Here is a 21836-nt window from a genome sequence, read left to right on the forward strand (position 1 = left end):
AACAGGACTGAGAAACCAAACTCTGACACAGAGAGACAAAAAAGAGGTAGTATTAAAAGTACAACAACCAAACACCAAACACCCTGGAAAATTCATGAAAAGGGGGGGGGAGAGAAACAAAAGCGAGCAAGCCACAACGCGCTTATGCAAGATAATTGTACTTGTCCAGCGTGTTTTCCACGCGCTCGAGGTATGCCTTGTCGATCAGTCCCTCGATGGACTTTTTAATCATGGGAATGGCAGGCTGGAATCGGCTGGACAGCTGAACGATAACTTCCTGAACCAACTGGTTGTGGGACAGCGTTTTGCGTGACTGACGTGTTTGAGGGATGATGGATGAGCCAGAGCTTGAACAGCAAAACTACAATGCAAACAAAATCCCTGGAACGCTCCATACCTTCATGATGCGCACAATGGCGGCTTGCAGGTACAGACTGCGATCGTCGTTCACAGACTTGTGCGTCTGAACACTCTCCTCCTTTGTCTCGGCCTGCACAGCGGTGGTGATTTTGATCTTGGTCCGCTTGTTGCTGAACGCCCTGTTGTACTTGAGCAAGGACGACTCGGTGACATCCTGAATGAAACACAACCCCGTTTAGAACTCGGCTCCAAAAAAAAAAAAAATGAAAAATATCAAAAACCAGCGACCAAAACTACCTCTGCACCACTGTCCAAGTTGAGCAGCTTGACATCAACCAGCGACTTGACGGTCTTTTTCAGATCGGCGTCGTTCAAATTCGTCAGCTGACGAAGCTGCGAGTAAGAGTAGACGTCCTCGTTGTTGTACTGGAGAAGGATGGCCATTTGGTAGTTGGTGCTCTGCAGCTCGTACCGCTTCGAGCCGTAGGTCGCACGGAGGTCGCCCTTGGACAGGTGGTGCAGCCAATTGAGCTTGCGGCCGCTGTACTTTTTGCCGTAGAACGCCTCAAAGATTGTCACCGACTTTTCCAGCTCTGCAGGAATGTTGAACGGTGACTGGACGGCTGATCCCAATGGCCACGCGCCAGTCTGAGCCGCAAGGACAAGGTAGAGAAGCCACATCGTCAGTACTCGACCGCTGCAGGAAAAAAACGACAAACCCAAACCACCCGACCGTTACCTGAAGTACAAGCATGGAAAACTCAATGTTAAGCGGAATGTCGTTGTTGGAACGGAATTCGTTGAAGGTCTTGTTAATGTCCTCGCTCACAGTCATGTCTGTGAACATGCGTTGCAGCTTGGTGGTGTAGTCATAGCCGCACACAGCCTTGAGCTCTGCAATCATCATGCTCTCGGCCTCATCCGACACGGATACGCCGTGAATGAGTCGCTTGGCGAGGAATTTCGAGTAAAACTTTTGGAAAATGTCCTTGCCCTCGATATACTTGAAGATTTTGATCTAGCAATGCGAGAACAAATCTCGTTAGCACATTCCCACAGCGAAAAGTACCAAGCAAAGTAACCAAAAAAAAAACCTGCCGCAACCAACTTACTACTTGCTGCAGCTTCTCTTCAATCTCGGCTTCAGATTGGTTCTTGTTGGACTTTTTGAGAAGCTGGTCGCAGAAGGCCGCCAAGAGCTCGGGAGCTTTGCCAGCAGACTTGGACTTGGCTGTGTCGTTGATGATGGAACGGAATGCCTTGTCGAGCGCAGCAATGAGCTGATTGTCGTTATCAAACGACGTGCGAATAATGTCGTTGTGCTTGCTGTGAAGCACAAGCAGAGCGTCGACGTACGGCTCGGGCTTTTGGGCAGCGTCGCTGAGGCGCTCAATCTCCTTGAGGCCGGCTGCGGTGACGTTCTGCTCGAACGCAACAAGCATCGGATCGATGCCGCCAGGAATCCGTCGCAGAAGGTGGTACATGCGCGTCAAATCCTCGCGCGCGTCTTGGTCGATAAACCGGGTGCACTCTGCTTGGATTTTTTCGCGGTGGGCAGTCACAATCTCCGCCTCGCAGAGCTTGATGACACTGCTGTACGAACTGCTATCGAGATGCTTGCGGGCGCGCAACTGCTCGCTGTCCAGCCACGCCTCTGCCTTGCGCATGTACGCCGAAATGTCGTGGTCGGCAATGTACGCTGCCGCTTCGCGACGGTAATAGCTGGATGTGCCTTGCAGAAACGGTGCTTCAAACTGCGTCTTGTAGAGCTAACATGTTGGAGAATGTGGCAAAACACGAGCCGATTTCGGTCAGTCAAACGAACACAGCACCAGCGACGAAAACACTAGAACTTACATCAAGAGGGGCCTTTGGGTCGTTGCTTAGTGTGACCAACGAATTCACAACCGTCAGAATCACCGAGCTGTTAATATCTTCTCCGTTGCGATCCTTCTCAATTTCACTGGAAGAGGGCAAGCGAATCAAAAGTGTCAACGTTAAGCATCGTGCATCACCGACCAAAGGGGGGGGGGAAACGCGACAGTTAGCAGAACAAGAGCCCATGTTGTACCTCAAGATGTTGTGCAGCAGACGGGTTTTCAATGGCTCAAAGCAGTGTTCGCGCCACCTTTTGTAGGCAAGCTGTAGGATGCAAAACAGCCGAGTGAGGACAAAAAAAAACGGCAAGTCCACCACGCATTCACAAAGCAACACACCGTCATAATGGGCATCGGGGTGTTCGACCCGTCGTCGGGTTGGAAGGACGCCCCGCTCGTCGTGTGCTTGGTCGCCAGCTTGTTGTAAAATTCAAACACCATGTGCAGGTAGCCCGTTCCTGCATCGAATGTCGACCACCGCGATGCGTATCCTGGCAAGAGATTGGACTCTTGCTCGAGAATGCCCTGTTGCATAAGCGCACGGTGGTTGAGCGCCATAGACAGCCAGACAAAGGCAAACCAAAAGTACCACCCCCAAACAAAGGCACTGCGGCTCTCTGTTATGTGTGCTGCTGTTCGCTGCGAACATACCTCGCGCAGCGCAGTGACGTGCCGCGAGAAGAAGGCGCTGACTTCACGAAAGAGCTTGTCAGCAAAGGGCGTTGGGCGGGCAGTGCAGACCCTGTACACAATCCTAATCGTCCCCAGCGAACGCAGCCACAAAGCCAAACAAAAAAAAGCCCAAAGATGGAGTCAGTTGAAAAGCATTTCAAACACAGCAGGCAATCCAAAAGTCCAACACGGAGCCCAACCCTTTGATGCTTTGGTAAGGGTGAATGGGTGAAAGCAGTGGATGAACTCAGCCTTTTTTTTTTTCTTTTTTCTTTTTTTTTTTGGCTTTTCCTCCTTCTCGTGCGTTTGTGCTGACCTGAGCGTTCTGCTGCGTTGGTGGTTTGCTCTGGCAATCTATTTTGTCAATCCACACGCACGTCCCTGCTGCTGTGGCGCCACACTCGGTTACGTTGGCTGCAAAGTCGTCATCGAAAAAATAAAAATAATAAAATAATAAAATAAAAAATAAATAAAAAAAAAAGGTTGACTTCCTCTTTGCTGGCCCATCAGAAACGAGCGCACAGGACAGCCGAATCAGCCGTCATCAGGACAGTGCGAGCAGGCATGACGGCTCAGCAGTCCCCCCCCCCATTCGCCGTGAGATGGCTGCACCTTCCACCAAACGCAAACGGCAAAGGGGACGCCTATTTTTTTTCTATTTCTCTTTCTTTTCATCTCTCTCTCGCTTCTCCTTCAAAGCCAGCTGCACTCCAGAGCATGAGACTCGACAAAGCAAGCAACCCACGCTCTCGTCCATCCATGAGCAGGAAACGAACGATAGAAGGCCGGTCGAAGCACGAGAAGCAAATGCTTCTTACAAAAAAAAAAAAAAAAAAAAAAAAGGTCGTCCTACAAAGAACGTCTTCTCTCTCTTTCTCAGTAGCTTTGGAGAGCGGTCGCAGTGCAGTGCAAGGCAAACAACGAAAAACGGCGGGGGGTTCGGTGTCCGTGATTCACTGGGTTTGGGACGTACTCGTGGAAGATCATGCCAGAGACTTCTGAGCTCTGCTCGCCGACAATCAGCTCCATCTGCTGTCGGAGCTCGCGCCACTTGTCGTCAAAGTTGATCGACACTGGCTTGAGCGTCATTGTTTGAAAATCAAAAAATAAAAAATACGGAGACTGGCATTGCTTGCTTTCTTTTGTGGAGGAGTTCTAAGAAATACCAGAATACATGCACACAGGCCGGCGAGACAGTGCGATGGAGGATGGAAGAGGAAAAGGACAAGGGGAAAGTGCTCGCAGCGATCCATCTGCGCGCGAACGCAAGACAAAAGTTATTGTGCGCGTTCTGCGTTGCAACTTTGGATGCCATCAGCCCATGAAAGCGACATCCAAATATGGCAAGTGCTGCATTGAACTTTGAGACAGCTCAATCACACTAGAGCGACAATGGGAAGATGGGACAGAACAAAACGTAGTGAAAACCGAAAACTTTCGCAGTTTCACTTAGATTTCGATCCGACGCGTCCTGGCGTGACCCTTGCTTCATGGGACGAAGATGCTTGCCATCCTTGTTCGAGCTTTCAAGTAGCGTCTGGTTTGTGAAGTTGTAGGCGCCCTGCGTTTGGGTCGAAAAGCAAATTTGCTTTAAAGAAAAAAAAAAAAAAAAAAGCGGAAAAAATGCTTTGCCAGACCCATACCTCTCATCATACTCAGCTCTGTCGTTTTGCACATTTTCGTTCTAATGCCGCCAAACAGATAAAAGTGACTATATACCGGTACGAATGTAAAATTGGTGATGGAATGGCGTTCCTGAACGGCCGCCATTCCGTATCTTAGCACTTTTTCGTGTCGCGCCATTCTCAACCCTTGACTTGGTTGAAAATAACTCTCGTCGATACCACTGCTCACTTTGAATCAATTCATAAACATATTTTGCCAAGGTTGACGTCGAATGGGAGGCTACTACGGTGCTCAAACCAAGCGATATTGGACTTGCATTTCGACCATTTGAAATTCTGCAATTTGGTTTCACAAAGTGCCATCGTACTCGAGCCTGACTTGGTCACGCAACTCGCGCTGCCTCCCAGTCATATTCTGATAAGACACCATTCGACGATCTTGAGAATTTTTTATACCAAAAATCAAAACCAAGAAACGAAACTCTTCGCGCAAAGCCAGATCACAACATGTTGTAATGACATTGAATAACAACAAGGACTCAATCGCACATTTGGCAGCGGAACAACAACAACAACAACAATAACAGCACGAAAACAAGCGATAAAAAGAAAATAAAAAACCAAAAAAAGAAACTTCCGACAGAGCAAAACAACACTAGTAAAGGGAAAACATCAAAAACAAAAAACAGAATCACCTGCCATCAAACAAGTACAACAAACGTTTGGCTCCTGAAACTAGCAGAGGCTCAGCTTGAAAGCGCAGCAAACATAATACAAGGCCCATAAAGGCCACCCACGACACGACTGGAAGGGAGGGGGTTTCTTATGGGAAAATTTCCTTGTGGTGCCCGACCATGACTTCAATCACGTTCGTTTGTAGACCCATGTTGACGACAATTTCCATTGTCTCTTCGCGGGCCTTCATGAGGGTGGGGCCAAACACAATACCGACATTTTGAGGCATCATCTTGTTGGTCTCGCCACGCTCACAGACCCTGTGAGGTTAGGTTGCACGGGAAACAGACAGAACAAGACGCAGCGCGTTAGAAGTCACAGTCCCAATTCGTTCTCGACATCGAAATAAACAGGCTTGGCCAGACACGTCGAAATGAGGGCTTACTTTGCAAGGTGCTTGACCATGAAGCGGAGAGTATTAAAGTTTACGGCTGGGAACTCGTTGACGGCATTTTTCAAGCCCTCAACCTTGGCCTTAATATCACCTTGCTCTACAAACGGAATGAGGAGCGCGGGGGAGTCAGCACGGACATCAGCCCTGAGCAGCGCCATAATCGGCAACAGTGTACTCACTGATGGCGGCAATGCAGGCATCGAACGAGTCAAAGGGAATGACAGGTTCTGACAGCTCGCGGAAGAACAGCTTGAGCGCGCCAGTGACCGTATTCACATCCTCGCAAATTGGATCGGCAAAATCGAGAGGTTCGTCTGCGAAAGACAGACCCAAGACATTGTGTTAGCCACAAAGAAAAAGAGCGAGGCAGGGTACCTTTCCTTCCCCCCTCTCTCTTCAAACAACACGAAATGAAAAGCCATACCCGAGTTGATCTTGTAGCGAATCTTCTGAATGAGTGTAGACGAGCCGGAGAGACGATAGATGCCAACAATATCCAATCCTATCAAAAAACATAGTAGCGGTGAGACAAAAGAGAAAACAAACATTCTACACCCAACGTTGACCTGCAAACGATTGTGGCAGGCACTCACCTCGCTGTTCAATGTTCTCAACACATTGCTGCACAAAGCTGGGTACTTCCAAGTTTTCCTTCTCGCAGATCTTGGAGAGCGTTCCACCAAAGTAAGGATCTGTTGACAAAACAATCGTACGCAAACAACAGTCAATATTACGGAAACCCGTTCGTCCAGCCAACTGTTCTTTGTGTTGTTGCGTTTGGCTGCTGTTCAAAGCGACCGTCACATCACCGCTTACCTTGAATCAAACCCTCATCACGCAGGTTTTCCATGGTCGGACGATGCGAGAAGAAGAACAAGAGGCGCTTCTTGATCTTGGTCTTCTTTTCCTCGCCTTCAGTCGAGTCAATGGTTTCGAGCTCAGCCGTGGACATGCGCGATCGAAGCGTGCCTCCTGGAGCGGCCGGCTTTTTCTTTTGGTCTTTGGCGGCCTTTTCTTGGGCCTTCTTGGCCTTGTCATCCTCGAGCTTCTTCTTCTTTTCGTCCTCGAGCTTCTTCTTCTTGTCGTCCTCAACCTTCTTCTTGGGGGGAGTCTGGGAAATGCTCGACCGGCTCATTTGCTGCGACACCGTCTCGACAGTCTCGCCAGAGAACGACTTGAGCACCGTCTGGATCCGGGTAATCCAGTTCATCATGGCAGTTGCGGCATCGGTTTGCATGTAGAACTGAGTGCCGTTGCGCGTGCTGACTGAAAAGACATTCTTCTTTTTAGTGTACCCGTACGCAATGTCGGCAGTCGCGCCAATCAAGTCGACCGTGCCGAGCGGACGCAACGCCGTGCCGTTCTTCTTGGCTTTGAGAATAACCTTGTGGTCTTTGAAGAAAATCAACCGAGTGCCTAGCAACATGACATAGTAGGTAATCCAGCCACGCATCTTGGACGGGCGGCCAAACTCGAGCACATTCTTCTTGCTGACATAGCCCTCGACGGCGACCGTGTTCGGGTCGATGGACTTGACTTCCTCGGCCTTCTCCATGCCCAAGTCCTCAAAGGCAAATGCCGATGAAGAAGCGGAAACTGCAGGCGAGTCGAGTCCGGTCATGGACATTGAGCGCTGGGAGGCAGACAGGGCGGGCGAGCCAGGCAGATCGGCAGGGATGGGCGGCGGCGGCATGAAATCCTCGTCGTCCACAGGCGGAGGCGGCAAGGCTCCGTTGGCAGTCAAGTCGGAGGACGGGGTGCGTGCATGAGTGGGCTTGCCGCCTGGCGGCGGAGGAGGAACCATTTTTGGCTTGGCAGAGGGCTTTGGCGGACCGGCCACGCCCGCGTCGGGTGCGTGTGGTGCTGGTGCTGGTGCCGGTGCCGGAGCGGATGCTGGCGGATGTGGTGGTTGCTGGCTGTCCCAATTCACTGGGGGAAGTGGCGTGACTGGGACGTTGGGGTTGACAATCATCGTCACAGGCCGCTCTGGCTTGCGAGGTGGGGTGGGTGAAGTGGAGGTAGGAGCTGCCGGAATGGCCGGTGGAGGGGCCACGAGGGATTGGGGGACTGCGGAGGAGGAGGTGGGTGCTGGGGCACCACCTGCTGGGGCAGCGCCGGGCAAGCCGACGGGCTTCTTCTTTGTTGCAGGCGGGGGCCCATGGCTGCCGCCGACGGGCGCAGAGACCATTGCGGGAGGCGGGGGACCGCGTGAGACGGGCTGGGAGGAGGCGGCAGCCGCAGCCGCCGTCACTGGTGCAGCAGCAGCAGAAGCAGCAGCAGTAGTAGTAGTAGAAGCAGCGCCGGGCGCAGTGGATGGTGCCGGCGCACCGGCAGGGAAGGACCAGGATGTTTCGCGGGTGACAGAGTTGTAATAGTATGTCTTGCCCGACGCGTCTGCAACAGCCTTCCAGTTTTCGGGGAGCGGCCGATCCAGTGGACGTGACCAGCTTGTTTGCTTTGTGACGCGGTTGTAGTAGTAGGTCTTGCCGTTGGCATCGGTCGCCTCCACCCAATTTTCCGGCAAAGCGGTGGTGGCTTGGAAATTTTCAGTGGACACACTCCGCCTGCCTTGGAAGCCTTTGTTTGCCAAGGACGCGGATGCAGCGGCAGCAGTGGCAGGCACAGCCGCCGGCAAGGGCGAGTTAGTGGAGGAGAGGGGCGTGGAAATCTCGTCATCGTCGTCGTCGGCAATCGCTGCGTCAAACTGCTCGCGTTGTGCATCCAAAGCCTTGTCAAGAGCATCCAGTGCATCCAAATCATCTGTGTCTCCCGACGCAGACGCTGCAGCAATCGACGTGGCCGCCAACAAGGCAGTGTCTGGCAGCGGCAGTTCGGCAATGTTCACGGCGCCTGCTGCTGCCGCCGCCGCCGCTTGCGTTGGTGGTGCGGGAGCCGGCATCGAGGGTACAGGAGCGTGGTCCTCTGCCACCTTGACATATGTAGAGGGCACAAAGCCTGGCGTGCCCTTGTAGTCCACCTGCCACCAATCTGCATTGTCCTTGTTGACCAGTGTGAATCGCTCGCCTTGCTTGAAGGTGAGTGTGCTCGTTGCGTCTCCGCTGTAGTCGAACAGCGCCACGAGCGAGGTCATGGTAGACGAAGAGGCTTAGGGGATTGGGGGGGGGGGCGAGGAGTCAGAAGAAACGATCGAATAGGGGGGTGTTGTGGCGATAGAGCGCTTCCAATTGCCCACAAACAAAATAACAAACAAAAAACCTGTCCTTTAAGCTTGAATGAAACCACCTGTCGTGAAAACCAGAGGGGTCGAGTCGAGATGCAAGCAGTGAGCGAATGGCAAAGTGAGTGAAGTGCAAAGGCATTCATCTGCGGCTCCTCTCTCTCTCTCTCTAGCTTCGACGAAAGGGTGGCTGCAGCACAAAGCGCAACTTCTTCTTCTTCTTCTTCTTCTTCTTCCGGTTGTGTTGTGTATCGTTTCATCGCGGAAGCGTTGAAGCAAAAACTATAAAAAGGCCCAACACAAACACACACAAAAAAGCCAATGTTTTTTTTTTTTTTTTTTTTTTTTGTCAAGTAAGTTAGTTCGCACACACTGACGGTGCTGCTGTGACTCGAGTCGTGCGTGGCCGCCAGCGATCAACCACAGAGATCAGACAGAAGCTTCTCAGCACCGCACAGGCGGACGGCGAACCGTTGCGTCAAAAGAGGATGGGGAGAGGGTTTGAAAAAAACAAATCTTAAACAGTGGAGCGAGACGCGGCTTCAGTGACCAAGTGCAGACCACTTCGACACATGCATGACGTGGCGAGTCGAGCGAGGATGACAGCAGAGGGGAGGAGGTCTGCTGGTTGGAGTGCAACGACCCGAAGCAAGCAAAGCCATAAAAAAAAAAAAAAAGAAAAAAAAAAAAAGACACGACAACAAATGGCTGATCTTGCTCGTTGCAACGGGAGGCGCCGCCGACACCAGCCGCCGATACAGCGTCGGTGGAGCGAGCCTGGGGGACTGTGCCCTCTGACAGGCCAAGCCCAGCGAGTGTGTGCAGTGTCCAGGAGTGCCGCCCAGAAAACAGCGGCGCGACCAAAGCCAACGCCAGACAAAATTATTGCTTAAATAACAGCTTTTTTTTTTTTTTTTTTTTTTAGGTTTTTTTGAAGCAACGTTTTGGCGCTCCTTCAACGGCTGGGTTTGCTACGTTTTTGATGCATGAGGCACGTTTGGATGGTTCGTCCTCGTATCGTCGTCATCATGCGTCCACCAATCGCACGCGAAAAAGCCAGTTTGACAACAATAAAAAATAAAAATAAAAAAACCAAAAAACAAACAACTTACAAAAAAAAAAAAAAAAAAAAGTGGGAAAGGCTAAAAAAGGAGCACTTTGGTTTCGACGAATTGGATGGATCAGCCAAGCATACGAGCGTTGTGGGGAAGAGCAACCAGAGACAAGGAAGCTGGCAGGAAACAATAGCGACGCGGGAATGGATGGATGAAGGTGGGGGAACAGGGGGAGAAGAGGAAGAAGCTGATAAAGCAATGACAAAGAGCAAAACTAGAACAATCATCAGAAACAAAAATCAAGTGTATTGTGAAGACACAGCGCCGGCGCCTTTTTTTTTTGACAATGAGCAGCTGGTTGGTCTGACTGGTGCATTCCCCCATGTTTCACTCCTCGCGTTTGGCTCAGCGAAAGAACGAAAACAATAAAGCAAGAAAATCCAATCAAACCATCAGCAACCACTCAAAGCTACACAATTGGCTGGCGCTTTAGGCCTTGACGACCTTCTCAAGGATGGCCTTGATGTTGGTGAGGCGGTCGACGAACGAGGGGACACGGGAAGTGCACTCGTGGAGGCGGGTGCAAACCTCGACGGGGGTGACCTTGTTGACGAGCTGGTTGATGATCATGGCGCCCTTCTCGTCAATGTAGTCGTCGCAGGCAGACTCAAGAGACTTGGGGAGCTCGGTGCAGATGCCAGTGACGGCGTGGATGATCTCCTGCTCGGTGGAGTTGGAGGTGATCTTCTTCTCGACCTCGGCAACAATGAACTCGCAGATGGGGCAGAGGGGGCCCTTGCCGACCATGTTGAAGGTGGCCTTGACCTGGGCGGCCTCGGTGGAGGTGCAGAGGCCAAGAAGGGTGCAAACCTGAGCGGGCTGGATGTCGGCGGCGAGGAGGGCAATGATGGAGGCGCCGTACTCGTCAACAAGGGCAACGCACTCGGAGCGGAGGGTGGAGGGGAGGTCGTCGCAGAGGCCGGCAACCTTGGCAATGATCTGGGAGACGGTGGCGTTCTGGCCGAGGTCCTGTAGCAGAGAGAGAGAGAGAGAGTGAGAAAAAAAAAAATGAGCAAAGGAAGGAAAAAAAAAAATTGTTTGAAGGGCAACGAGCGAGCGGATACGCAGCATTAACGCAGCAGAGTGCGAAAATGGTACCAAAGTCAAACCAATTACTCAATAAACAAACAAAAGACAAAAAAATGATAAAAATTTGGGGGCCACATGACATTTTTTGTTTTTTATTAAAATGATTGTTGCGAGTTTTTTGATTTTGATCTGAAGTTTTTTTTTTTTTTTTTTGGGGGGGGGGAGTAGAAGAGTGGAGTGCACGTCATATCGATTGTGTATAAGAGAGAGAGAGGAAGACAAGTTGGGAGTGCGAGTTGGGAGTGCGCGACAACGAAAGCCAAGCGAGAAAACAAAAAAAAAGAACCAAGAAAATTAAAAAATAGAAATAAATCGAAAAAGAAAGAATCACATTGAACAGACGTTCCCACTGCGCCAGCCACAACAAAAGGGCTGCGATGATGCGCAAGTGGCAAGAGGAAGGCATGTGCAGCACGATTATGGAGGAAGCACACCAGCGCGCGACGACAGCAGCCCAGCAGAAAAGCGAAGAAAAGCGAAGGAAAAAAAAAGAATAAAAAGAAAAAAAAAAAGAGAAAAAACTTGTGACTTTCAATCAATGGCGCGTCGACCTGCCAAGCGAGACCAAAGGGAAGAGAGAGAGTGTGTGGAAAACGTACGTTGACAATCTCTCGGACGGAGAGCTCGCAGAGGGCGCAGTTGGCGGAGGCAGCCTGGGCAGAGGCGAAGAGGGCGACGAAGGCAACGAGGGCAAGAGCAAACTTCATTGTGGAAGAGTGAAAAAAAGACTGAAAAGCGAAAAATGACGAAAAAAGACGAACAATTTTGGATGAAATGGACGATATTGAGGTCGTTGATCGCGCAGTCCAAGTTGGAGAAAATATACTGTACAAGTACTACAAATGACGCACCTCTCCCCCGCCACAAACTACATCAGGGGCGCGATCGAAGAACCAACAATCGTCCGTTCCATCGAGCGCACGCTGTTCCGCGCCACGCACAGCGCCACGGTCTGCGCCAAAAGTTGAACGCAGTCTTCGTTCCAAGCAAAGGTCGCCGAGAACTTGCTTTCCACGGGATAGGTCACCGTTCCTGCATTCGTTGGTGGCGGATAGAAGACCTGAGGCGCCTGCCAAACAAAAGAACAGCCCATCAGTTTTTGTTTGTTTTCCTGTTTGCATTTCGCGAATAGCCGCAAGACTCAAACACCAAACTCATAATGCTTACTGCTTGACCCTCAGCCGGCTGGGGCGGAGGAGGAGGGGGCGGCAGGTACCGAAGGAGCCTGCGGTACACAATCGCGTTTGGCCACGACAGGAGCGCCTCGTAAATGTTGGCGACGGGCCCATCCGTCGTCACTTCTTGCACGGCACCGCCACCCATATAGTCGATGCGCGAGTAGAGCAGCGACACGCGAGCGATTGGGACGGAACTCATGTCTTGAATCGTCCAACTGGCATCCCGCGTCACGGGCGTCGTTCGTACCAGGCGCAACAAGGGAGAGCTCGGAATGCCATCTCGAGCAGCGGTGGACATGACAATGTTTGAGCAATCTGCGCTATTGTCTCCATGGAAGACAAACACCGGCAAGTTGTTCTACAGAACAAAAACAAAAACAATCACAAACAAAAAAAAACAAAACAGTCTTTTTGAGCCACTTCCTCCTGAAATTTCTCACTCGTCACTTTGCCAGCCACCCAACGGCGCACTATCAATGCCCCCCGACTTACCACGCGGATGATGAAATTTCCGTTCGAGGGCTGCATCCCAGAAAGCATCTTGTTGCCGGCCGCATAAAAGCCGACAAACTCGCCTTCAAACCGAATGTCCTGGGCTGCCGGGGTCGCCACCATCCACTTGAGCGTGATGGCTGATTGCTCTGCTTGGGGCCGTGACTCGGCTGCGCTCATCGCCGGAGGCTTGGGCAGGGGGAACTGCAGCGGCCCGTACGCGAGATCAACGCGCGCGGCAGGGTTTTGAACCAATTCGGCGTAGCTCAGCTTGAGAATGGAAAGGGTTGAATCCATCAGGATGTCACGGTGGCCTCGAACATGGATTTCCAGGCACGTCGCCTGCCCTGTTGGGTCTGAGGCGGCGGGTGCAGCGTCCAACGAACTGTCGTTGGAGTGTGGTGTGGTGAGTTTAGTTGCAGAAGCGCTTGTTGTCTTGTCGTTACACATCTGCAGCATCCTCCGCAATCACCTACAAGTTGACGGTGATGTTGACGGCCAGAGATCGAGCCTTGACAAGCACACCAGACTTGAACAGCGATCGCGTGCCTCCAGGCTCGACGCGGAAAATCTCAACGACTGGGAAGAACTGCTTGCCTGTTTGTGCGACAAGATTTGGTCGTTGCGTGAGCGCTGGTCATAACAAAAATGACAAGTAGCAAAACAGCTGACAACTCGTACCATTTCGCTTGAGCGGCAGATTGTTCAGAGCGAGCACTGGAAGTACCAAACGAGCACGTCCAAAAAGCAAATGAGCGCGATGCCATCATTCATCGATGAGCAAACAACATCAAACAACATATTAACGGCACGGGGGGGGGGGGGGAAACACGGAACAAGAAGACAAAACAAGAAGGCGCGGCAGTGACGTTTCATACCAGATCCCAACTTGACCCGCTTCACACCACATGAAAAAAACTCTCACAAGATGCAACAAAAACCCCTCCATACCTGTCAAGTGCACCGTTCGCTTGTACAGAATGGGAATCCGGAAGCGCTCGGCGAGGCGGAAGAGCAGCGGATGGTTGGTCGGCGCGACAAACGCCGACGAGGTGGGAGTGTGAGGCGTTTGAGTTGCCGCCTCAAACAGCGGAGGGGCACCTGCTGCAGCAGCGGCCTGGCTGCTGCGAGTGTCAGATGGCGCAGGATAGGCTGAGAACGGCGCCTCGTATGCTGGTGGAGCGCCCTGCACAGGAAAAACAAAACAGATAGTGGGCGAGCGAAGCGAGTGTGAGCCAGCAATTTGAAACAACATGTCAAACGTGTCGTCATCAGATGTGCGTGTTGCTTCAGTACCACTCCTGCCTGGGTGCTGGGTCCCGCTGCTCCGGTGCCTTCAGTCCACCCCGGCATGGCCGGCGGCGAGGTCTCAGTGTAAGTCGGCGGCGGGTCGTTCACGCTTGTCATTGAAATTTCGGCAAGAGTGAGATGGGAAAAATAACAAGGACTGCGCGTTGTGATGCTCTGAGTTTTCGAGATTTGTGCGTTTACAGTAAATTGATCGAATTGGGAACGTACGGACTTGCTGTAGGATGGATACAAAATTGCAGCCAGCAAGGATTGGCACAGTCGCTGCGGCGCACTTCTCAACTCTGACCTGCGAACAAACCAATCTGCTCAAGGACACTCGAAGGTCGATGACATGAACACACACAAAACAAAATCGAAAGTTTCTATTGGGGTAACACAATCAATCACCTGTATTCATATTCACATCAGTTCAGATGCGGAAGCGTGGCAGAAAAAGTAATGTGGTGCTCCTTGCAGCAATCTCCAGTTCGATAGTAGAACATGCACTGTCGGAGATAGGTGAGCTGGCTGCGCGACAGGGGAATCCGGATTGCTTCGGCGTTGGGCCAAGCCAGGGCCATCTCGTAGTAGGGATCGTCGAAGTCTGAAACGACGGTGTATTGGGCATCATTGTCGTCCTCCTCAAAGTGGTATGCGGGGACCTTGTCACGCGCGGCAGGAGCGCCTGCTGCATCGTTCGACGTGCCAGCACTCGACTCTCCCAGCAACTCGAGTCCATGCGCCAAAGTGTAGTCTGCCGAGCTCTTGTTCTGGTCGCAAGTTTTGGCACGCTTGAACAGCTTCTGCATGACCAGCTGCAAGCCCTCGGACACTGGCGAGGTGGCAAACTCGGTTGGCCAAACGCCCTGCTTGAGCCATGAATCGACCGAAGCGCAATCCCAGCACCAGTCTGCGGTGCAAAACGAGCAAGTCTAGGCAGGCGAACAGCAAGACACAACACAGCAGTTTCAAGGTCAGCCAAAAAACAAAAACAAAAACCAACCAACCAACCAACAAATCAACAACCACAATCATTCAAACGCCAGATGGGACGTACCATGTGAGGACAGCCGCCATCACGCGTGATGGGACGCCGACACATCATGCAAGGAAGGGTCGTGTTGCGAACAACGAGGTGAGCAGCGAGATTGGTTTCCAGCTGTGCGACTTGGAAATCGGAGCGATCCCACAGCTTGTCCGCGCCTCGGTTTCGAGTGTCGCGAGTGCGACCAGCAGGGAGAGCATTCTGAGTCTCCTGCAGAGTTGGTGGCACCAACGGTCGTTGCGCTGCTGCCCCCAGACGAGGGATGAGACGAGAGAGCGCCTGTCGCAGCCAAGTGCCATCCAGCCAGCTGTAGACGGCACCAAGCGGGCCTGCCGAGAGTTGCCACAGCTGCGACAGGACGCGAGCCATCGGAGACAACAACGTGGTCGTGGGAGTCACAATGGTGACGGTCGCAGCTGCTGCCTTTGGCGCAGTCTCAGCCTTTTCCACCAGCAGCGGCTTGGAAGCCTCATCATCATCATCATCATCGTCCAGAACAAGAAGGGCTCGGTGCGCATCCGAGCCAGGGGCAAAGTAAAAGTCGGCATTCTTGTAGGCAAACGTGTTCCATTCGCCAACAGCGTGATTGGCAATGTCGCGCTTCATCCGCTGCTCGCAGGTCTCGTCCGGGTGCGCTTCACGGAAACACGTTCGGCACGTGTCGAGGTAGCAGGATGGACACTGGATCCACGTGTCTTCCGCGAACGTCCTGCTGTACTGCTGCTGCGACAGGCGGAAGAACTCGATTGCATCGGCATCGCCGTCATATCCAAAGTCGCGGCCAAGATGCTTAAAGTCATGGTAGTACACAGACTGACCGAACGGGTGGGATTCGTCGCGCAGCAGATCGTGCTTGTGCAGCAGCGACACAAATTCCAGGTTGGAGATCACCGCGCCTTCCGCAGCGCAAGCGTTGTGGCTCTCCTTGAGGGCGAGAGCAAACCTGGCCTTCTCGACCTCAAGGGCATTGGTGGCCGCTTTCAAATCCAGTCGAGCCTGCTCGATTCGCTCTGCGTGCTTTCGTTGATGATCGACAGCAAAGTCGTTTCGCCGCACACCGAAAAACTTGCCGCCTCGTCGACGCGTGCTGGTCGCCTCCGTCGCAGCCACTCGCGCAACAAACGCTGGATCGGCTTCTTGCGCAGCCTTGAGCGCGTCCTGGAACACGGCAATGTCCGTTTCGAGCTTGCGGCATTCGAGACGATGGGCGGCGAGGGCGCTCACACACGCGTCCAAGTCCGGGTCGACATTCATTGCGACTGCGGCGATGACGTCGCGGACCTCGGGCGTCTCGATATCAGAGTCCTTCGGATGAGCCTGCGCGGTCGTGCTCTCGGCTTGCGTCTGCTGCATCGAGGTCGTCGAAAAGAGGGGAATCGGGTCGCAGCAATGCGCACACGTGACAAAACCATCGTCCACAAGGGATTTCATCGAGTCTTCCGAGTGCAGATCGCGTGTCATTTTGGCAATGCAATCGAGGATGGATTGCGGCGGTTGCCACCGTTTTGCTCGAGGCTTTAGCGGACGGGCCTGGCTCGACGACGCTTCAGCCTCCTCGTTCTCCTCGTCTTCATCGTTCTCATGAGAATCGCGGCGCAAGGCGCGCGTGAGCAGTGGCTGCACAGCGCGCAAAATGTATTTCGAGAGAATCATGGGAAACTTGGTGGAAATTTGCTTTGCCGACTGATTGGTGGTGCGCATCATGTACACAATGCCACGCACGGTGGCAGCAAGGAGCTGCTCTGCACGGCCTTGAGCAGACGCCAAGTGGCGCTGAAAAGTTGCTACCTTGTCGGCGTTTTCCGGTGTCGTTGCCTCCAGGCATTCTGCTTGCGCCAGCTGGAGGCGCACTTGAAAGTTTCGAATCATGGCGTCCTGCCACTCAAAGAGGATTCGGAGCGGAATAGCGCCCTCGCAGCATGGGCAGGTCAATCTGGGCAGGCCCCATTGATCCGTGTTGGTCGAGTTGTAAATCACGCAGCGCACACACATGTCGCGGCAGCAAACGGACGACCACCGCCACGCGCCAATTTGGATGCTGTTTGCAGCCAGTCTGTCCAGAATGGCCTTGGCAGTGGTTTGGCGCTGTTCGAGCACGGCGGCTGCGGAATGATTCGTCTCGTTTTGGGATGGCGACGTCATCGCGGATTGTTGCACGTCAGGCTCCTGTCGGACTTGTTGGTCGTCCTCCTCCTGTTGCTGCTGTGTCTTGCTGGGCGCTCCAGATCCAGCACACAAGATGGTCATCTCGTCCTCAGTCACTTGGATGCTCGACAGGTCTTTGGTTGGCGCAAAGAGGGACGAACGCGACGAGTCGTTCTGCTGATTCAGCATTTTCGCATTCAGCTCAATCAGCTCTTTGCGCGTGTTCATGGCGAGCATGGCGGCCACGTCCAGCGCCGGCTCGGTGAAGCAGCAAATGCAGCATGTCTGAAGGGTCATTTCTTTGGGTTTTAGGGGAAAGTAGTGAGACAAGTAGAAAGGGATGAAGATGAAGCTTGCTTTGCTGTTGAATCGGGACTGGCGGTGGAAAATGGCCAAAAATGGGAAATCAACCCGTGTAACAAACAGGATGAGGTAATCATCCCACTTGGCATCGGAAATAGTTCACTTCGCGCTGGCAAACATACGTGACATGAAGCAAATGGTGTGACGAATGGGAATTGGGCTCGATTGTAGTGATTCAGGAAAAGGAAAAAAAAAAACAAATGCGTAGGAAACTTGCACACACGAAACCAAACCAAACGAGTGCAGTTCAACGTAGATCTACAAGAGCAAGCAAAATAGCCTGTCAACAAATACGAAACAATACTCGAAACAAAACGAAACAACAGCTAGGACGAGGACGCCAGCAAGGTCTGTCGCCGGACCCGGACGGCAGCAGCCAGACCGGCCAAAACATCCACCGTTTGCGGCCAGCCAATGCAGCCGTCCGTGACGCTCACACCGTACTGGAGACTGTCCAAGCCGGCATCGGCCGGAATGTCTTGTCGGCCCTCGTGGAGGTTGCTCTCAATCATGACGCCGACAATGTTGGTTGCCCCGGCTGCCAAGAGCTTCCCGACTGCCGTGGCCACCTTGGGTTGGTTGCGGTAGTCCTTGTTGGAGTTTCCGTGGCTGCAATCAATCATGATGCCGTCGTTCACTCCAGCCTTGCGCAGGCGGTCTGTGGCGTCTTGCAGGTGCTCTGCTCCATAGTTCGGCCCGGCCTTGCCACCACGCAGGATGAGATGGCACCCAGGATTTCCTTCCGTAGTCACGATCGCCGCAAGTCCTTGCTTTGTCACCGACAGAAAGTGGTGTGGCGCCTTGGCGGCGCGGATTGCGTCCACGGCAATATCGACCGATCCCGACGTTCCGTTCTTGAAGCCGACGGGGCAAGACACGCCCGACGCGAGTTCTCGGTGGATCTACAATTGTGATGTTGGGGGGGGGGGAGTGAGACAAATGCGGTGACAACAGTCTCAAGCTTGATTCACAGAAGCTCGAGAGAGAGAGATGGTTGTACCTGCGATTCCGTCGTTCGAGCACCAATGGCCCCTGAAGCAGTCAACAGTCAAACAAGCAGTCAATAAACAGCAACAAAATGCATTGTCGAGGTGAGCTTCACCCTCCATCGCTACGCTCAGCAGCGAGCATTGTGCTTTCAGCGTTCATCCTTTCATCTTCGCATCGCCTGAACTCACCCCACGCAATCAGATCGCCCAGAAACTGCGGCGTGATTGTGTCTAGGAATTCGACGCCAGCAGGGACGCCGAGCTCGTTGACGTCGAGCAGCAGCTGCCTTGCAATCCTCAGCCCCTTGTTGATGGTGAACGAGCCGTCGAGATACGGGTCGTTGATCAGCCCTTTCCAGCCAACGGTCGTCCGCGGCTTTTCAAAGTAGACGCGCATCACAATGACGAGGTCAGCAGCGTGCAGCTGAATCTGCTCCTTGAGGCGCTGTGCATAGACGCGTGCTGCACTCGCGTCGTGAATCGAGCAGGGTCCGACGATGACCAAAAGCCGGTCATCGTGGTCGTGCTGGATGACGCGCTGGCAGTCCGTCCGCGCAGCCTGCACCGTGCGCAGCGCAAGCGACGTCAGCGGAATGTCCTCCATCAGAATCTGTGGCGGAATGAGGGGGTCGATCGACCGAATGCGCACGTCGTCGCTCGGATTGAGCTGCGTTCTAGTTGGAATCGGAGGTAGAAGAATCGAGCCACCACCACCAGCAGCAGCAGCAGTAAGTTGTCCTGCAGAGACATCGCCTTCGCTCGCATGGCGGCGGCGAGGATGTTGCTGATGCTCGTGGTGGTGGTGGTGGTGGTGCTGGTTGCCGTCGTTGCTGTTGTCACTGGGCTTGGTGGCGGGACTGACGAGGTGGTCGGTCGCGACAGACTCGTCGATGGTTCGCTTGTGCGGCGTTCAAAAGGTTGGGAAAGAAAAGACTGAAAGTGAGTGAGTGAGAGTGACATGGATTATTACTGTAAACGTCGGATGTAGAGCGATGGAGAGCGATGGAGTGTTAAAAAAAGAAAATGCCTGAAATCTGAGACAAACTTTGGCTTGCTCGTTCAAAGCTCACCGATGCTTGCTCACTCACTCTCGACCCATGATCACGAAAATGACAGCACAACAGACATCTCCCGTGTTTCACTCTTTCTCCATTTGAAAAACGCGACATTGTTCGAGGAGAGCGTGATTTGGATTTGGGATTGGATTCAGCGATCGGGAACTGAATGACGAAATCCACAGTGCGGATGACGTGGATGCTGGTCGCTGGACTCGTGCTCCTGGCAACACTGCCGTATCACGCTGCATCGTCCGAGCCAGCGCACGAGGGAGAAGCAGGAGCGACGCGACGACGTGACGACGCAGCAGCAGAGCAATTGGGACGAAACCCGACCCAGCAGCCGCCACTCGATCGCGCCGCCCAGCAACCAGACGCTTCCATCCAGGATGACCGGGCTTCAGAACAAGCAACAGCAGGGGATTACACACCCGACGCTGAAATCTCGCGATCGTCGGGCTCGGCGAGAGACCGTCATCCAAACCCAATACCGAACCAAGACGACCAAGCTCGAGTCCATCCTGCGCCACCCGCGCGACCAGATCCGAGTCGCAAAAAGCTCAAGGAAAAGGCCAAGAAGAGCGGCGCCAACGCTGCCGACGCATTGAATTTCGGAAAGTCGGGCGGCATGCCCAAAATGAACCCTGCACAGCTCGAGGAGCTGATCGAAGTGGCAAACATGTTTCCGGAGGATTTCGGCCCGTCCATGAAAGAGCTCAATGCTCCCAATGCCGACAAGGAGGGCGAGCTGCAACACTTTGCCAATCAGGTGGGTGAGATGTTGTGCCTGCTCTGGGTGGTTGTTGTTTATTTGACGCTCACCATCTCGTTCGTATGTTGGCGCAGGAGTTTAGCTGCTCACACTGCCAGAAGCTGGCAAAAATGGTCGAAGCGAGCTTTCGGCGGCGTACCAAGGAGTCCAGCATCTCGACCTTGTTGACGGAGTCGGTATGACGTTTGCGCTCTGCGCATAATGTGAATCACCCAAACATGCATGTTGTGGCAATTGACATCTGCGGTAACAGTGCGTGGCAGAGGAACTGGACAATCAACAACGGCTGCTTTGCTCGCGGCTCGTTGAAAAGGTTGGCGACGAGCTGATTTCTGCCGTTGCTGTCGGTGAACCTGCGGCGGTAAGGTGTCCGAACGGGATGTCAACCTAATCGCTGGCTGTGCCTGACTGATGACTGCTCGTTTGACGATTGTCACGCCCTCCCCGTTCCGTTCCAGGAGGTCTGTGATGAGCTCGACGTTTGCATCAGCAAGGCTCGTCTTCAAGCCCAGGCCAAAATCCAGGTCGAAGAGCGCAAGCGGGCTGCTGGCCTCAAGTCCAAATACCAGTCGTTCGTGCAGCCGTCTGGACGGACTGGCAGTAGTGATGCGAAGGGCGATCTGCTATCCAGCCTCAAAGCGAATCTGAAAAACCCTTCCCGATCGAACAAGCGTCCAAGAGCGTTTGCTGGCAATGACGAACTCTGACCAAGCAGGAGTGTTCTTGTCCATTGATTCAAAAAAATGCGTGCACAGCCCCACCCGCTCTTACCCCCTCTGACCAAACACAAATTCATGGCGACAACAAAGCACGACGATGCATCCAACTTGAGCTGCCGTAATTTTTGCAGCTTGCCGTAATTTAAGAGGGAGATTGATCGTGGTTGTCGTTTTGCTGTCCAAACTCTGTGATTCAACTCCATCCTCCTGCGCTTTTTTGTTTGGCAACGCCTGCTTCTTCCATTTGGTGGGTTCACAGCCGCTGTCCATTTGCTCGCTCGCTCGCTCGCTTCCGTTACAATGGGGCAGAGCACTCTTTTTTTCGGTTCCATTCGTTTTTTTATTATTTTATTTTTGCGTTTTCCCGTTATTACTATTAGGTGCTTCTTTATTTCCCAAACGCGATTTCTCTCACACATCGACCGTTTGTTCCACGACGTGTGGCGAACGATGTAGCGGCGATTCTTGCAATGCAGACTGATCCGCTTTGAAGGGCGTCGTGGCTGGAGGAGGAATGGGGGCAACAAGGAGAAGGGGAAACCGACAGGTGGTCGCGCGCACCTTTTTTTCGTGATGAGGTGCTGTCCCGCGCCAGTCAGCCTTTGCGTGCCCCGTTGGCGCACGAGTTTATGCGACTCTTGAGTGACTCGGTGGGATCCGGATGCAGGGCAGTCTGTTGAAAGGGAGCGGGCATCGGGGGGGGGCGGCTTGTTGCCAAGAACAACCCTTTGAGCTCGATGATA

The 21836-nt window shown here is 53.1% G+C and overlaps 7 protein-coding genes across 7 annotated transcripts; 1 reads left to right on the top strand and 6 right to left on the bottom strand.

Moving 5' to 3' along the window:
* Positions 1-34: 34 nt before the first annotated feature.
* Positions 35-4027, bottom strand: CAOG_00038 (Cullin 1a). Its single transcript, XM_004364852.2, has 10 exons — positions 3883-4027; positions 2889-2991; positions 2577-2762; positions 2432-2502; positions 2218-2323; positions 1473-2129; positions 1100-1378; positions 658-1008; positions 398-574; positions 35-313 (listed from the first exon to the last, which is right to left on the bottom strand). The coding sequence occupies exons 1-10, from the start codon at positions 3996-3998 to the stop codon at positions 143-145; spliced, it is 2217 nt and encodes a 738-aa protein (XP_004364909.2). The 5' UTR covers positions 3999-4027; the 3' UTR covers positions 35-142.
* Positions 4028-5018: 991 nt separating this feature from the next.
* CAOG_00039 (rho GTPase-activating protein 15) lies at positions 5019-8905 on the bottom strand. The gene is made up of 6 exons (XM_004364853.2): positions 6480-8905; positions 6257-6355; positions 6088-6165; positions 5843-5977; positions 5655-5760; positions 5019-5529 (listed from the first exon to the last, which is right to left on the bottom strand). The coding sequence occupies exons 1-6, from the start codon at positions 8752-8754 to the stop codon at positions 5358-5360; spliced, it is 2865 nt and encodes a 954-aa protein (XP_004364910.1). The 5' UTR covers positions 8755-8905; the 3' UTR covers positions 5019-5357.
* Positions 8906-10182: 1277 nt separating this feature from the next.
* CAOG_00040 (SapB domain-containing protein) lies at positions 10183-11774 on the bottom strand. The gene is made up of 2 exons (XM_004364854.2): positions 11645-11774; positions 10183-10925 (listed from the first exon to the last, which is right to left on the bottom strand). Exons 1-2 carry the CDS (start codon positions 11750-11752, stop codon positions 10386-10388), a joined length of 648 nt encoding a protein of 215 aa, XP_004364911.1. The 5' UTR covers positions 11753-11774; the 3' UTR covers positions 10183-10385.
* Positions 11775-11814: 40 nt separating this feature from the next.
* Positions 11815-14157, bottom strand: CAOG_00041 (hypothetical protein). The gene is made up of 7 exons (XM_004364855.2): positions 14012-14157; positions 13667-13901; positions 13397-13432; positions 13192-13312; positions 12716-13100; positions 12213-12581; positions 11815-12114 (listed from the first exon to the last, which is right to left on the bottom strand). Exons 1-7 carry the CDS (start codon positions 14120-14122, stop codon positions 11914-11916), a joined length of 1458 nt encoding a protein of 485 aa, XP_004364912.2. The 5' UTR covers positions 14123-14157; the 3' UTR covers positions 11815-11913.
* A 235-nt stretch (positions 14158-14392) lies between these two features.
* On the bottom strand, positions 14393-17607 carry CAOG_00042 (hypothetical protein). Its single transcript, XM_004364856.2, has 2 exons — positions 15063-17607; positions 14393-14937 (listed from the first exon to the last, which is right to left on the bottom strand). The coding sequence occupies exons 1-2, from the start codon at positions 17490-17492 to the stop codon at positions 14431-14433; spliced, it is 2937 nt and encodes a 978-aa protein (XP_004364913.1). The 5' UTR covers positions 17493-17607; the 3' UTR covers positions 14393-14430.
* Positions 17608-17687: 80 nt separating this feature from the next.
* On the bottom strand, positions 17688-19479 carry CAOG_00043 (phospho-2-dehydro-3-deoxyheptonate aldolase). The gene is made up of 3 exons (XM_004364857.2): positions 18737-19479; positions 18559-18590; positions 17688-18460 (listed from the first exon to the last, which is right to left on the bottom strand). Exons 1-3 carry the CDS (start codon positions 19149-19151, stop codon positions 17885-17887), a joined length of 1023 nt encoding a protein of 340 aa, XP_004364914.2. The 5' UTR covers positions 19152-19479; the 3' UTR covers positions 17688-17884.
* Positions 19480-19689: 210 nt separating this feature from the next.
* Positions 19690-21186, top strand: CAOG_00044 (hypothetical protein). Its single transcript, XM_004364858.2, has 4 exons — positions 19690-20371; positions 20449-20550; positions 20628-20735; positions 20833-21186. The coding sequence occupies exons 1-4, from the start codon at positions 19772-19774 to the stop codon at positions 21079-21081; spliced, it is 1059 nt and encodes a 352-aa protein (XP_004364915.2). The 5' UTR covers positions 19690-19771; the 3' UTR covers positions 21082-21186.
* The last annotated feature ends 650 nt before the right edge of the window (positions 21187-21836 follow it).

Source organism: Capsaspora owczarzaki, assembly GCF_000151315.2.
Source record: "Capsaspora owczarzaki ATCC 30864 unplaced genomic scaffold supercont2.1, whole genome shotgun sequence".
NCBI classification, from domain to species: Eukaryota; class Filasterea; order Ministeriida; family Capsasporidae; genus Capsaspora; species Capsaspora owczarzaki.

Bases quoted from the DNA above. Each gene is read 5' to 3' on its own strand.
- CAOG_00038 (XM_004364852.2), bottom strand. From the start codon at position 3,998: ATGACGCTCAAGCCAGTGTCGATCAACTTTGACGACAAGTGGCGCGAG. The intron at 2,324-2,431 runs GTACAACATGGG...GCCCTCTTCCAG, and splicing joins CTGCTGCACAACATCTTGAG to TGAAATTGAGAAGGATCGCA. The intron at 1,379-1,472 runs GTAAGTTGGTTG...TCGCATTGCTAG, and splicing joins AAGAGAAGCTGCAGCAAGTA to ATCAAAATCTTCAAGTATAT.
- CAOG_00039 (XM_004364853.2), bottom strand. From the start codon at position 8,754: ATGACCTCGCTCGTGGCGCTGTTCGACTACAGCGGAGACGCAACGAGC. The intron at 6,166-6,256 runs GTGAGTGCCTGC...GTTTTTTGATAG, and splicing joins TGAGAACATTGAACAGCGAG to GATTGGATATTGTTGGCATC. The intron at 5,530-5,654 runs GTAAGCCCTCAT...CTAACCTCACAG, and splicing joins ATGGTCAAGCACCTTGCAAA to GGTCTGTGAGCGTGGCGAGA.
- CAOG_00040 (XM_004364854.2), bottom strand. From the start codon at position 11,752: ATGAAGTTTGCTCTTGCCCTCGTTGCCTTCGTCGCCCTCTTCGCCTCT. The intron at 10,926-11,644 runs GTACGTTTTCCA...TCTCTGCTACAG, and splicing joins CCGTCCGAGAGATTGTCAAC to GACCTCGGCCAGAACGCCAC.
- CAOG_00041 (XM_004364855.2), bottom strand. From the start codon at position 14,122: ATGACAAGCGTGAACGACCCGCCGCCGACTTACACTGAGACCTCGCCG. The intron at 13,433-13,666 runs GTATGGAGGGGT...TGGTACTTCCAG, and splicing joins GCGAACGGTGCACTTGACAG to TGCTCGCTCTGAACAATCTG. The intron at 12,582-12,715 runs GTAAGTCGGGGG...TTTGTTCTGTAG, and splicing joins GAAATTTCATCATCCGCGTG to AACAACTTGCCGGTGTTTGT.
- CAOG_00042 (XM_004364856.2), bottom strand. From the start codon at position 17,492: ATGACCCTTCAGACATGCTGCATTTGCTGCTTCACCGAGCCGGCGCTG. The intron at 14,938-15,062 runs GTACGTCCCATC...TCGCCTGCCTAG, and splicing joins ATGGCGGCTGTCCTCACATG to ACTTGCTCGTTTTGCACCGC.
- CAOG_00043 (XM_004364857.2), bottom strand. From the start codon at position 19,151: ATGGAGGACATTCCGCTGACGTCGCTTGCGCTGCGCACGGTGCAGGCT. The intron at 18,591-18,736 runs GTGAGTTCAGGC...TGACTGCTTCAG, and splicing joins GGGCGATCTGATTGCGTGGG to GGGCCATTGGTGCTCGAACG. The intron at 18,461-18,558 runs GTACAACCATCT...TCACAATTGTAG, and splicing joins CTCGAACGACGGAATCGCAG to ATCCACCGAGAACTCGCGTC.
- CAOG_00044 (XM_004364858.2), top strand. From the start codon at position 19,772: ATGACGAAATCCACAGTGCGGATGACGTGGATGCTGGTCGCTGGACTC. The intron at 20,372-20,448 runs GTGGGTGAGATG...ATGTTGGCGCAG, and splicing joins TGCAACACTTTGCCAATCAG to GAGTTTAGCTGCTCACACTG. The intron at 20,736-20,832 runs GTAAGGTGTCCG...GTTCCGTTCCAG, and splicing joins CTGTCGGTGAACCTGCGGCG to GAGGTCTGTGATGAGCTCGA.